The sequence below is a fragment of the Pholis gunnellus genome (genome assembly GCF_910591455.1).
Source record: "Pholis gunnellus genome assembly, chromosome: 8".
NCBI lineage: Eukaryota > Metazoa > Chordata > Actinopteri > Perciformes > Pholidae > Pholis > Pholis gunnellus.
The window spans coordinates 15,913,515-15,928,297 of NC_136534.1; the positions used below are offsets into that span (position 1 = coordinate 15,913,515).

A 14,783-nucleotide genomic window follows, 5' to 3' on the forward strand; every position below is an offset into this window, starting at 1 on the left:
GTGGTTTCCTTCGGCTCTTTCTTTGTGTTTCCATCTCTCGCCGTTGCCCGTGATCTCCATCATATACGGTGGCTGACAATTTTTTTTAAAAACATTTTTATGATGGCGGAGGACAGTGAATCCGCGGCCAGTCAGCAGAGCCTGGAGCTGGACGACCAGGACACTTGCGGGATAGACGGGGACAACGAGGAGGAGAATGAGCACATGCAAGGGTGAGGGCGGCCTGTCCGCACCGGGTTGGGAAACGCAGTAACGGTTATTTCAGCTCGTTTGTGCGCTGCCTGTTTATGTGTGTGCTCGGTGGGGAATGGCTAGCGCAGTTAGCTAACGTTAGCTTAACGTTAGCCGACTCAAACACAGCCAGGCTGTTTGCTACAAGGCCGTCATTTAAAGCCAGTAACCACAGGAGTAGATGATTTGAAACCTGTGTGGTGGTGTCGTTGCTGTTGTTGTAAAGCGCGTCTGCCTTCAGGTACAAACGTATACTCTCAGCCAGTGACTGACTGGACGACATGACAGCCAACCGTTCAGACAAACCGTTAGTCAGCTAACGGTCGGCTAGCTCAGCTGTCATTCGTCGCTATGTTGGCTAACGTTTGCTTCCTGCTGCTTTGGTTGTGTCTCGAGAGGCCAATGTGAGACCCTGTTTTAATGATGTGCTTGTGTTCATTATCTGTAGGAGTCCAGGGGGAGATTTGGGGGCCAAGAGGAAGAAGAAGAAGCAGAAGAGGAAGAAAGAGAAGCCGAGCTCGGGGGGAGCCAAATCCGACTCGGCTTCTGACTCTCAGGAGATAAAGGTGCGAAGATGACCCACTGAAATGTGCTCAGACCTTTCCAAAACCATAACCCACTAACCTAGTTAGTCCCAGGCTGATGGTAGACCGGGTACGAGGAGTGGTTGAGGGGAAACGCAGACAAGTCTGTTTGCACACTAGCAACCCAACCCTGTTTGTTTGCCAGAAGTGGGAAAGCATCAATTGGGGTTATCCAACCGTAATCTAGACTTTGTCACTAGTCCATAATAATCCCACAGTTACCGAGGTAACCCTCATTTTAACGTGGTAGTGGTTTCTTTAGTAAAGGCAACCTTGAAACGCCATGGACATTACTGTTTCCAGTTATGTCTTGTCCATGTACACGTCACGTCATGCCCTTATCCCCGATATGAGAAACCTGAATACATTGAGTACTCGGATACAAAACTGGAATACTGTTGCATGTTAACACCTTATCCAGGTGTTTGATCTCTGTCTGTCATGTGGGCAGGTGCTTGTGAAGCTTGAGTAATCAATACAACCTAAAACATGATGTTAAACAATGTAATGCACACTGAAATTAAAGTGTAAGTCTGACAGGAGTGTAAACTATTTATTATTCTACGTGTAGAACCCTGGCTTGCCCATTCAGAAGCTGCAGGACATCCAAAGAGCCATGGAGCTGCTGTCCTGCCAGGGTCCAGCAAAGAGCATCGATGAGGCAGCCAAGCACAAGTACCAGTTCTGGGACACCCAGCCTGTGCCGAAGCTGAGTAAGTACCTATGTAGCTTAGACCGAGTGAGCAAGCGCATTGTTTATTTGATCTCATTTATTTTAATGGTGCCGCTAAAATAGTCCATGTCATGTTTGAGCTTTTATTGAGAACATGAATAAATATGGTACCTCATGAGCTCTCAACGACTGAATTATTATTAATCATCAGGTTGGTCAATTGCTGATTTGCTTTCCTAACTTGGAACAGTGTTACTTCAGCTGTCAGAAGAGACTCGATTTATCATCCTTCTTGCACACTGTGCCTGTGCACCAGTGCCATCTATTGGCTTTATTTTGTCACAGTCTGTGCTGCTCACAGCCCGTCAGGTGTTAAGTTCAGTGGAGGTCCGAAGAGTCACGTTGGTGCAGGAGGGCAACTGTCAGCAATTTAAAATAAGATACTTGTGTTTTACTCAGGGTTAGTGTTTCTTGAGCAAAATGTACAGGTTCTTGGTAAATTTGGTGATTGACAAAATGTTTTTATATCTTCTTTACAGATGAGGTGGTGACGAGTCACGGGCCCATAGAAGCAGACAAAGACAACATTAGACAGGAGCCATATTCCTTACCTCAAGGCTTTATGTGGGACACTCTGGATCTCAGCAACGCAGATGTAGTAAGTACTGCGTTTGACTCAGACACTAAACCATACATCTGCTGATTATTTTCTTGATTAAGTTGTTTGGTCCAGAAAAGGTTAGAAAACAGAGCACCAGGTGACTTATCAAATGTGTCGTTCTGTCCAAACTTGAGTCTAAAATTGAATTGTAATAAGACCAAGTGGGGAATGTTTTCCATGTTTGCTTGAATAAATATTTAGCAATTAATTTTCTTATTGTCGTCTAATTGATTAAGGGACTAAATACAAAATACATTTAGTATAAATGATATCTGTCTTTTCCAGCTGAAGGAGTTGTACACGTTGTTGAATGAAAACTATGTGGAGGACGACGACAACATGTTCAGATTTGATTATTCACCAAACTTTCTCAAATGGTAAGCTTTCCGGTCTGATGTTTCTCTTGTTTATGACTTTGTTGATGTTTTAGTCAACTGCTCACCAAATGCGTACTAAATATATTTTTCTCCCACTAACCGTTTCCTCCCCTCTCAGGGCTCTGCGTCCCCCCGGCTGGTTACCACAGTGGCATTGTGGAGTGAGAGTGACCTCAAATAAGAAGCTCGTTGGTTTCATCAGCGCCATCCCCGCAGATATACGCATCTATGACACGTGAGCATTCGTTACCGATCGTCTACATTTGGAGCGGGGACGTGAGTCCAAAGAGACCCCGTCACACCTTCTTTCCTTCTGCCGTTCTAGACTGAAGAGGATGGTGGAAATCAACTTCCTGTGTGTTCACAAGAAGCTGCGCTCAAAGCGCGTCGCCCCAGTGCTAATCAGGGAGATCACACGGAGGGTGAACATAGAAGGAATATTTCAGGCAGTATACACAGCAGGGGTCGTACTGCCTAAACCTGTGTCCACATGCAGGTATGCTATGCAGTATCCAAACATGAAACACATAGGATACAATGCCAGAAAGTCCTTTTAAAACCAATTCTCCTTAACTCTTTTTCTCTTGTGCTTTTCTTTATTTTGCTCCTTTCTCTGTCTGTCAGGTATTGGCATCGCTCTTTGAACCCCAGAAAACTTGTGGAAGTTAAATTCTCCCACCTGAGCAGGAACATGACCCTGCAAAGAACCATGAAACTCTACAGACTTCCAGATGTAAACACTTCAACCTGCCAGCCCTGCACCTTTTTCATTACAATTCCTAATAACGGAAGGAGCTTATTTTCACGGTTTCCCCTCTTGCTCTCTTTACCCCATATAGAGCACTAAGACTCCAGGTCTGCGGCTGATGGAGAGGCGTGACATCCGCCAGGTCACCGAACTGCTACAGAAGTTCCTGCGACGTTTCCAGCTTGCACCTTCTATGGGAGAGGAGGAGGTGGCTCACTGGTTCTTGCCACAGGACAACATAATTGACACATTTGTAGTCGAGGTATCTGGAATGAGTTTCTATCCTCCACATACGTGCGGCCTGTTTGTTTATTCTTCTCTCTGGTAACAGCTGTTGTGCCTCTTGCCTTCTCAGGGTTCCGGCGGTGTACTTACAGATTTCACTAGTTTCTACACTCTGCCCTCAACTGTGATGCACCACCCTCTCCATAGGAGCCTGAAGGCTGCGTACTCTTTTTACAACGTTCATACACAAACCCCACTACTGGACTTAATGAATGATGCACTGATCCTGGCCAAGCTGGTAATGTTTCACTCTGTGTAGATTGTTGTAAAACACATGCCACTACCAATAATGAACCTGTTCTGTCGTACTATTAGTTAACTCTAAGTTTAGGAAAAGGGAAGGAGGCTTCCAGAGCTGCAAATTCATGAAAAAAGGGCACAATCCAGGGCCTTAAATATTTAAATCATCAACAGTGTTTATAGTTCAACTTTCTCGCTACTGTGTGATTCATCATGATATTTATTTTGTGGCTTCTTCTGTGTGTTTAACAGAAAGGTTTTGATGTGTTCAATGCCTTGGATCTAATGGAGAATAAGGTGTTCCTGGAGAAGCTGAAGTTTGGCATAGGAGATGGAAATCTGCAGTATTACCTTTACAACTGGAAATGTCCCCCCATGGATCCCGATAAGGTCAGCAGCGTGATTTTTGTGTGAGCAAACAATCAACAAGGTCTGGTGTTAAGAGCCAATAAAGAGAGGTGAAGCAGGCCCTAGATGTATTATGTAGACATTATTGGCAGTGTAAGCTGTCTGTATTCAACATCTGTTTTATATGAAACTTGGAATGCTATTACCTCTGCGACGTCATTACTGAAATGCTGTAGTCAATGGGAGAGTAATATTGTAGAAACGTGGGGCAACGTTAGCCTTCCAGCCCACAAAAGTTGTGAGGCAAAAAAAGGAGACTTATTTGAGGGGTAATGATATTAGCAGTATTGCAAAATGAATCTTTTTCATTTGCAGTGGGGTTGCACCAGTTATTTGTAAATCCTTCACTAAGTTTGTGTGTAAAGTCCCTCCTAAGTTCTTGTAACTCCTAGCTGGTTTCAAGGGATTTACTAAATCCGTTGCACTGGTAAAGGGAAAAAAAGGACGTCTTGGATGGTAAAGACTAGTCATTTGTAAATCGGGTGTTAAGAAACATCTGTAGCGTTGTCCAGTCAAAAAGTATTCACTATGTAAACAGGAAGTAGGGCTGATCATTCCGTTCTCTCGTAGTTCCAAACATTACGTACTGTGTGGAGGTTTGAGGTAACGCTATCAAAACTAACACTAATCTAATTTCAAAGCTACAGAAGAGAGCTATACGAATCATAAATCAATCGCATTATTACGAACCAACCAAGGCACTATATATTAACTTACATCTGTTAATTTTATGCCTTATTGTTTGTTTTTTATGTGCATTCTTTTTGGATCAAAATAAATGATTCCTACTACTTTGACTGCAAATACTCAAGATGTAAAAAACAAAAAACTTCAATAGTTTCTGAATTGGAACAAGCTGTAACATTTAGTAACCTCAGTAGTGGATATTAAATAACACAAAAAAACACCTATTTCAGATGTAATTCTCCTCCGCTATCTACAAAATGTTTTCATTTTGTCAAAACTCATTTAACAACAAGTCCCCTCTGCGTTTCAGGTTGGCCTCGTCCTTCAGTAGCAGGTCTCTCCGCGGCTGCTACACAAACACTGATCAAAAGGACGATCGCGGCCTCTGGCTACTCCTTACCTGGACGTACAGGTAGCCCAAGCTAGACAATGAGAACTACAACGGTAAAACCAACCTGGAGACTGGGAGACGGTTCAAGAACATTCTCAGTTCACCCGGAGGTGAAAACTCTTAAATCATCAACATCCTGAATGTGAAGTCATGCTATGCCTGAGACACTCATACAGTACAACGCTCCCGACATGCACCCTCACATTTAAAACACACCAGTTCGACATACGAGAGGATGCCTTGACATTGTGAGTTTTGTTAAGTTCTTCTTCCTCAGCAGACACCTCGTTACGAGGGACTGGCACGTCATTTAACTTCACTGACATTGATCTATGTAAATGATAATCAACAAGTAAACATGACCACGGACGATAAGTTGTTGTGTCCCCACTGCAACTGCGGTATAAGAGGGTCTTAAAGGCATTTAAAGAGTTATTATTTCCATCTCCCTCTCATATCATTGTGGTCAGAAGTTTCTCTGCTGGCTGTTTTTGGGCCTCAGTAGAATTTAGAAATGCTAAGAACATGTTTCTGTGATAGCTGACGTATAAAAACATTTTTTTCCCCTCAAGCATTTAGAAACTATCTTAACTTTATACACACAGAAACACAAACACTTTCAAATGACACACACACACATATACACACAAAGGATATCTTCATGGAAGGACTCAACCAACTGGTGCATTGATATACATGTTTTTCTTTTGTTTTGTTAAAATTATACAGTTACCTGTACATTTAAAGCCAGATCATATTTATTCCTGTAGTGTGAGTTTGGGGTTTGGGAGGGCTTATCCAAAGTATTTTCCTCTTCGGTAGTGTAGATGTCACTGAGTTTGTTCAGATAACGTGGGTTTAAAGTGGTTTTTGATGAAGAATGTATTGCATCAATGAAGCACAATTTTTGAGTTCCTTAAAAAGCAAAAGGGTCATTTTTTTTGTTTTTTTGTTTATTAAAGGATCAGATTTCAAAACGGATGGGTTGCGGTACAGACTTGAGCTGTTTTCATGTTATAACGCTGTTTCTAGTTTTTAATAGAACATCTGCACCACAGGTTTGGTTCTATTCACTGATATACTCGTGCAGCTCAGGGTTATCTGCATGTGAATGGTGTGTTCAGTTAGTGAGGCTGTTAAATAGGCAAACGTTACAGCAGCTGAAAGAAGTACGGATGACCAGCCCAGTGCACAAGCAGGACAGTGAGAGTTACAGCTTCAAAGACTGGAGAACAACCAATGACAGTTAAGCTATAACCAGGGTGGATCTGATTTTTATAACATATATATAAATATATCAAAATAGCCTTGGTTTCTGTCTAGAGACAGTTTTATAGCATACAAATGGCTTACTCACTTTGAAAAAGTAAAAACTATGTTCTCAGTTAAACCTTGTTTACAGCAGCCACGGTCAGTTTTCTATTATTTGAGTCACTGCCACTCAGAGAAACTATGACGTCTTTCTTTTATTAGCCTGTTGCAAAGCAGTGAATAAGGAGCCCTTAAAAAGCAGCTGATTCGCCAGAAGTACGACACTTTCTCTTATTAATACAAACACAACCATAAATTCCCTCGCCTGCAGTAGGATGTTAACCACATTGTTAGTCAAACTCTCAAAGACATTCAAAGTGTCAATGTAATAATTTAGCAGCATGCACTCAGAACACAGTGGCCGAATAAACAAAAGTCTGTTTCAGTAACCGCATACATTTGAAGTTTGAGCTTTTCCGGTTTCTTGAGGTCCATTTTTTATTGACTTATCTGGATTTATTTTTTTTAATGGTACTGTATTTGTGTCTGAAAAATATACTGTGGGTCTTTTTTGAGTGTGTCGTGCAGCTAAATGAAAATGATCTGAACGGTCCTGATATTTATAATTGTACTTTGCAAAATGTCTAAAGACGTAATTCCTCTTTTTCTTTCCAGTATTTCCCAAAATGTTCCAGTTAAACTACAGATTTTTGAGGATTTGGAGTATTTGTTATTTACCAGTAAGATGAAGATCTTTGATGAAACACTGTTCCCTCATCCTGTGGTGGAGCTGCTGGTGTACTCAAAGGTTAAAATGCTTTTGAATCGTTTGTCTTGCTCTGAGTTCGTTACTTTGTGTTCGTGTGGCTCTGCAGAACTCGAGAGGTCAAGGCTGCGGCCATTTTTGTTGTACTTTTTCTGTATGTGATATTTCCCTCTTATCCCTTTATATATTAGCAAGAAAGGACGACCAATGGAGTCAGTGCTTCAGGGCTCAAAGAGTATTTTTTTTACCGTTGAAAGGTTAAACGAGTTACATTGACAAAGACCAATGTTCCCGGCGTTAATTTAACACTGACACTGGGTTATTGAGTCAACGGTGTGCCTCACGGATGATGGATGTGTCCCAGATGTGTTGCCTGCAGCTGTTTGAATGAACTTTGAGCATGTCAGTTTTGCTACTGTGATCATTTTTAGCATTGATGTTATTAGCCACACCCCTCAGTGAGAACTCAACCCGAAATACCTGCCTTATTTAAAAGATGTTTTGTTTTTTAATTAAGATTTTGGGGTGGGGTGTACTTTTGAAACGACATACAGCTTTCTCTAACTGAAGAACAATATTTTTATTCAAATCCATTGCAAGCTGTGAAAAAGCTGAAGAACTTGTACCAGCATCATTTAGACATGACCCCCATGCAAGTAACAATCTGTTTCAACACACACGTCGGCTATACCAGCATGGATATTTGTTTGAATAAACTCACTTTAAAAAGGTCCATGAGTAATGCACTTCTTCTTATCATGACGGGGGAATACAAAGTTAGTATTTCCCCTTATGTTAATTAGTTTGAACTATGAGAACTGTTAAACTCTGGGGTCTGAAATGTTTGTTATATTACCAAAGAACATGAAAAATACATGTTAAGTTTCATTCGGAAACACAAAATCACTTTAATAATTGATTTCAGTTTCTGGCCAAACAAATGTTACCGAGAAAACAAAGTCAATTTAAAGGATCATACCAGAGTCCTTACAAATATTAAACCATGGACGTCTGATGTAAAACACCAAAGATATTTAATAAACGTTCAAAAGAAAAGCTGCAGCTCCTCATGTTGGAGAAGCTGAAACCAGAGAATTCACTGTAATGAATTGGGGACTTATCTCAAGCAAGTTTCAAGTCCTCGCAAATAGTTATAAACCAATGGCTGCCCAAAATGTTTGAAAAATGCTTTCACACAACTGAAAACTGTGATGCGGTAGTTTTATGTGAATGAGCTAAAGCACTGGATCCCAACTTTAGAGTCTGGAGGTGAAATGCTAGATAGTAAAAACAAGTAAAAACATAAGAATGGTCCTTTTACTATCCAGGCAGAGTCTCCGTTTTATTTGACTGGCTGTGACTTCATCTTTTTACTCTTCTTTGCAGGGTTAGCAACTATTTTTTTCACTTTGAGAGGTTGCAGAGTGCAGGAGGAAGCCGACTCTGTGACTTCCTCAGATTCACTCTCAAGTTTCCTTTTCTGGCCCTTCTTCTCCTCGACTTCCTCCTCCTCCTCCTCCTCTCCCACGTCAACGTGGTCTTCGGGTGTTACTCTGGGTGCTGCACCTTGTAGCCATGCGACATCTACTGAAGGCACTCTGAGTGCAATGGCCTCAACGGCATCAGTGAACACCTCGTCTTCTTTGGAGGCACACTGTCTGAATCCCAGAGCGAGGACACTTTTCAGGCCCAGCGGCTCCGACAAGCTCTGGCTCAGACGAGGCACCTGGCAGGCCGGCACACCTCTCGTTGCGCTCAGCGCTATCAGATGATCCGTCATGTGAGACGGCTTCACAGACTTGCACACAAGCAACAGTTTGAGCTCGTTCCTCTCCAGAGCTTTAGTTACCTCGTTCACGCCAATGGCCAGCTGCCTCCGAGCTGCCACATCTGTCCAGCCGTTTTTGGGAGAATCCTGTACCTGTCCATCCTGGCTCACCTGGGGAAGAAGTTGTGATGTGGCAGCAGGTTTCTGGTCTTTCTTTTTCCTCCACGGGCGAAACACTTTCACCTCTTTCTTCTCAAGACCAGTGGAAACCAGCTTGTCCTTTAGGGTTTTCAGGATGAAATGCATGTCTTCTTGTGGAAGTGGGCCCCATTTTGGAGTGAATGGGGAAGTGAAGGAGGTCTTGACTGGAATGTACTTTTTGATTTCTTTTTTAACTGGCTTTCCTGCAGCGGCCATACCTCCTCTGAAATGAAGACAAGAAAGCCTGTAGTGAACGATGTATATACATATATATATAGTTTAGTCCACCAGAGAGCACTGACAAGTTTATTTTAACTGTAAAATGTCCCACATTTTACAGCATAATAATCTTCAAAATCATAACAATCTAAAAAATGATAAACAACACGTAATAAAATAGTATAAATACACAACTGGAGGCAGGAATAAATACAAATGATGATAAAAAGGCCAAACTATACTATTAACTTCTTCTTCACTTTACTGAGCAAAGTTAATGGATTATTATCCAAAATATATTCCATCAACATCAGTCGAGCCAAAAATAACGAGGCTTGAGCTGGGCAGTACAAATAATAACTGTCAATAAAATAAAGACAGAATTATCATTTAAAACTTATATAATATTGGGTTATTGTTTTGAGTGTGATTGTAGGTATTAACGTGAATTAGTTTTAGTTTTAATGACAGGACCATTTCTCTGAAGGAGGAATACAAAGTGTGACGGTTATCTGTTGATAGGAAAACATCGACATCACGACAGTTAACAACATACCTGACAAAGAAGTGGTGTTTAGTTCCTTTACCTGATTTCTAATGCGGCGAAAATGTATTAACCTGCTCCGTTCACATTATCGGTCCAACAACACGGGTGGACCACAGGGCGCTGCCATTTTGTTTGAATTGAACTAACTTTATTTAAAAAAACATAAACGTTCACAGCGCCACCCAGCATTCATTGCTGTGCGACAATCACAATGATAACGAACTCAATGAAAACATAAAACATGATTTAATAAAATACAAAAGTATCTTTATTTTTATTAATTTAAGCATTCAAGTTTTTTTAATTTATTTTCTTAATGTATTATTCTTTTTTTTAAATTATTTTAAGATTATTATGACCTTTGAAAATTATGTATCCTGTATTCCTTCACATAATACAACAATACCAAAATGTAAAAGTATACTCTATTTCATTTTCAGCTCATAGTTAATACAGAACTTATGGAGTAGCCTACATATTAGAGCTGTGAAAAATAACGCGTTAACACGTTATGATTAAATTACAGGATTAATTCGTTATTTTTTTTTAACGCATTTAACGTATGCGCAGAATGAGCTTCCAATATACCCACAATTGACCGTTCGCCCCCGTAGTTACTGTTGCTACGTCGACAAAACTCCCAGGACTGTCAACCCAAAAGCATGGCGAGGACGGGACCAGCGCTATATCTGTCAGTGTCAGTGATACTTTTTGGAGTAATATCTCCGCGATATTCTCCGGATCAAGGCAAAAGGGACTGCAATATGCAGTGGAAGGATATATCTAAAACATTAAGATCACGAAGGTGACACAACAATAATCGAAGCAAAAGCATACAGGTCTCAATCAAAACATCTCTAATGCAGTCAGACGTTAGCTGCTATCCAAACAAACACATGTAACAGACTGTCTCATGTTTGTCCTTTCTGGTGTTGAAGATATGTCCCATCAGCGTTGCCGTAGAGAGGGGGCAATTCCCGCCTCTAGGAAAAGGGGCGTAAACGTAAACGGGAAGACGTTATCTTTTCACCGTAGCACTACCAGCCTAAAGTACCATCTCAACGCGACGCATGCGTTGGTCGGTGAGGGGAGTTACTCCGTTGCCTATAAAAAAAAAAGCCCCCACTTTTGCTGCTTGCTTTGCTTGGATTAGTGCAATAAATGGCAAAAAGTCCAGTTTCCAAAGGGAATTTATTTCATACAATCGCAGCACCTAAACAGAGCACAGCCACTCTCTCTTTCATAAGTCTATTCCTATTTCAAGTCTATTTCTTGAGTCTATTAGACTCAAGAAATCATAACATTCATCCTCATTCATTACCGCACGGTCACAAACTCTTGCCTAATTGACAGCGGGACTACGCCCACATGTGGTGGGAGGTTTAACAAAACAAAACAAGAACAAAATGGCTCATAATATTATAATATTATTAGATTATTAGCGGTTACTGATGCCTCCATGTGTAAGACAGATGTTAGTGTTTGTTTATTAAAACTAATGTTCGGTAGTTTAGTATTAGGTTCAGATAAATATAGTCCCACTTGAAATGTATTGGAGTATAGAGTTGCATAAAATACACAAATAGCCTACCGAACATTTTGCCCTTCATTGTGTGTGTGTGTCTCTCTCTCTCTCTCTCTCTCTCTCTCTCTCTCTCTCTCTCTCTCTCTCTCTCTCTGTCTGTCTGTCTGTCTGTCTGTCTCTCTCACTCTCTCTCTCTCTCTCTCTCTCTCTCTCTCTCTCTCTCTCTCTCTCTCTCTCTCTCGCTCTCTCTTTGTGTGTATGAGATGATGACATGCAGCCAATCAGCTCCTCAGCAGCTCTCTGCTTCCCCCTCTGCAGGCCTCCCCTCGGACGATTATATTGCATTGATCAGCTAAGGTGTAATCAGACACATCCAGCCGACGGGAGGAATACATTCATCTGAACTACGCTGCTGCAACTGCGAAAATGTCTAATCAGGTAAAATATTTTCTGCGCTTCTCTTCATTTCAGTGGCAATATACCGGAGATGCATTCTTGCTATGAGATGAATAACGGTTATAACGAAGCATTCACGTCATTTACTGAATGTCGTGTCATCCATCTTTGACAGTATAGGATGATTAAGTGTAAGTAGAGTCAGAGATGGGCAGTATTTCTATTACTTGTATTTGAAATACGTATTTCAATTACTTTTGAGTATTTTGTAATTTGTATTTGATAGGGCCGATTAAAAATCTAATGTAATTTGTAACAAAATACTTTAGAGTGGAGTAATTTTGTATTTAAAATACTCAAAATACTTTTTCCACGAATCAAAAAACAGTTCACGAGTTCAGTCTTCAGATCTTCAAGTTCAGCTGATTGTCTGTCAAGTTAAATATTGTATCTGAGTGTGACAGATGTCAACTAGCTAGCTTTATAATTTATGTCTGGGTCTGGCTACATAACCTATTGTATATACATGGTGATGGTTATATTATCAAGCTAGCGATCGATGCTAACATGCTAATGACGCTAGCATGCTGTCTAGGCTAGTGCATAGCCAGTGTTTAGCAAGTTAAATTAAAGTTGAGTAGCTAGCTATAGGAAGAGGGAGATTGGGAGCTTGTAATATGTGATGAATATTTTCTTGTTGATACAAAGCCAAAGTTTATGGGCTGTTATGTGACTTAACAGCCCATAAACTTTGTTAACATTAATATATATAACTTTGTTATATAATATAATATAATATAATATATATATATAATATAACTTTGTTAACATTAATATATATATATATATATATATATATATATATATATATATATATATATATATATATATAATCAAGTTGTTGTCTTTCAATAGCTTTGCTTAGTTACACTGACATTCTGTGACTGTTCTTCCTGTTTGTGGGGTTCACCAGAGCTTTGTGTACATTATATAAACCTGAATGCTCTGCTATGCCAAATTGTGAGAAAACAGAAAATCCAGAAAAAAGTATTTCCTATATTTTAAATACAAAATACATGTATTTTGTTACATTTTCTGGCACCAGTATTTTGTATTTTGTTGTAATACATTTATTTGGGGGTATTTTGTATTTTGTATCAAAATACATTTTGATGTATTTTTGCCCATCTCTGAGTAGAGTGAGTCTAAAGATATTTATCTTCTGGCTCGTTGGTCCCTCTGGTGCTGCAACTACAGTTAAACTAAATTATTGCAAGCAGATTGCTTAAAAATGAGAGAAACAAGCTAATATTGGGCTATTATTAGGAATAAAAATAAATAAATAAATACATTTCAGGGACATCTAAATTCCAACACTGTTTTTAGGGGTTTTCAGGTTTTTGTGGATGGTGTAAAGGGTTTCCAATGGTTTATAAATATCTGTGCTGCTATGCCCTACATCTTTTGTAAAGTAGATTATTCAAGCTGGCACAAAAACAATAGAGTCTTGAATAAAAGCCCATTGTTTATCTCCAATTTATGCAACAATGGGTCTCCCGAGCGCTGCAGCATGACTAGAATGCTTATTTAATATGCTATTCTGTGATTACTACAGAAATTTGTGTTTGGTAGATTATTTCTCTGTTGTAACAATGCTTCTTGGCAATACATCTTATACCGTTGGAAAGCCTGTTTAGTTCCCTTTTAAACGGTGCCCCATTTGTAAGGTTAAATGAATAAATTGTAAAATTGCCAATATGTCTTGTTTCTTCCTTGTTACTGATACTTCAATCATCCAATCCACCAAACAACACCAAACAAGAGTCAATAGCAACAGCAGAATAAGCTGATTTGGCACATTTGGCAAATTTACGAACTTTTTGTTTGATGTTTATAAGTTATTATCCTGTGCAAACATAATAGCTTAGTTTTTAATAATTTATCAGAAATACATGGAATGACTTCATTTCAGAACGTTTATTATCTGCAGGAAGAGTTTCAGAAGATGGCAGAGGATGTGAAGAATGTGAAGACGAAGCCTACGGACCAGGAGCTGCTGGACCTGTACGGACTCTATAAGCAGGCGATGGTTGGAGAGATTAACACCGGTATGACTTGCAGCAGAAAAACAGAATCATTTCCATGCAATGTTCCCTGAACTCTAAACATGTCCTCCTCTCTGTGTGCCATCACAATTGTAGATAGACCAGGAATGATGGATTTCAAAGGAAAAGCCAAGTGGGACGCCTGGAAGTCCAGAAATGGTAACAAGTTTTAAATATGTGTCGATGTAAAAGTGGCCCAAAAAAAAGCAACAATTTAACACGTGTGTTTTCTTTCAGGAATGTCCAAGGACGATGCCATGTCAGCCTACATCACACTAGCAAAGGAAGTCATTGGCAAATATGGCATGTAAGGCTCGCAATAAGCTGAAGCGGCTGAATTTATTTTATTATACATAGATTATAAATTGAATAAGTTCCATGCATCCTATAAGGTTTCAAATATAATTGTTTTTCTAATTGCTATTCATCTCATCAGCAATATACTATATACATGTAGCTTGATTCCTAACAAACTGAATTCTGTCAAACATGAAAATAAAACCTCTGTATAATGTTTTTGTTTCGTTGTTATTTATAACATAAATACCATTCAACAGCAACACAAACTACGTCCTCCAAAATTACCATTTGAATCAACACATCTCTGAAACAGTTTCAACGAAAACTGAACATTACAACGATTTGTGGCAGGACTGTTATATTAGACCACATGATCTTTTAGCTAAAAGTACCTAATAAACTAGCAGCTGAGTGTATTTT

At 39.8% G+C, this 14,783-nt stretch overlaps 3 protein-coding genes across 3 annotated transcripts; 2 read left to right on the top strand and 1 right to left on the bottom strand.

Annotated features, from left to right (window-relative positions):
- Positions 1 to 102: 102 nt before the first annotated feature.
- On the top strand, positions 103 to 6,847 carry nmt2 (N-myristoyltransferase 2; the record flags this gene model as incomplete). The annotated part of the gene is made up of 12 exons (XM_079165470.1): positions 103 to 212; positions 680 to 797; positions 1,387 to 1,528; positions 2,028 to 2,146; positions 2,435 to 2,526; positions 2,645 to 2,761; positions 2,852 to 3,022; positions 3,151 to 3,259; positions 3,366 to 3,536; positions 3,630 to 3,797; positions 4,052 to 4,189; positions 5,205 to 6,847. 12 exons carry the CDS (start codon positions 103 to 105, stop codon positions 5,223 to 5,225), a joined length of 1,476 nt encoding a protein of 491 aa, XP_079021596.1. The 3' UTR covers positions 5,226 to 6,847.
- A 1,470-nt stretch (positions 6,848 to 8,317) lies between these two features.
- Positions 8,318 to 9,487, bottom strand: rpp38 (ribonuclease P/MRP 38 subunit; the record flags this gene model as incomplete). The annotated part of the gene is made up of 1 exon (XM_079164959.1): positions 8,318 to 9,487. One exon carries the CDS (start codon positions 9,485 to 9,487, stop codon positions 8,645 to 8,647), a length of 843 nt encoding a protein of 280 aa, XP_079021085.1. The 3' UTR covers positions 8,318 to 8,644.
- Positions 9,488 to 11,845: 2,358 nt separating this feature from the next.
- On the top strand, positions 11,846 to 14,579 carry acbd7 (acyl-CoA binding domain containing 7). The gene is made up of 4 exons (XM_079164423.1): positions 11,846 to 12,000; positions 13,949 to 14,066; positions 14,160 to 14,222; positions 14,301 to 14,579. The coding sequence occupies exons 1-4, from the start codon at positions 11,989 to 11,991 to the stop codon at positions 14,372 to 14,374; spliced, it is 267 nt and encodes an 88-aa protein (XP_079020549.1). The 5' UTR covers positions 11,846 to 11,988; the 3' UTR covers positions 14,375 to 14,579.
- Positions 14,580 to 14,783: the final 204 nt, after the last annotated feature.

Bases quoted from the DNA above. Each gene is read 5' to 3' on its own strand.
- acbd7 (XM_079164423.1), top strand. The intron at 14,067-14,159 runs GTATGACTTGCA...TCACAATTGTAG, and splicing joins GGTTGGAGAGATTAACACCG to ATAGACCAGGAATGATGGAT. The intron at 14,223-14,300 runs GTAACAAGTTTT...GTTTTCTTTCAG, and splicing joins CGCCTGGAAGTCCAGAAATG to GAATGTCCAAGGACGATGCC.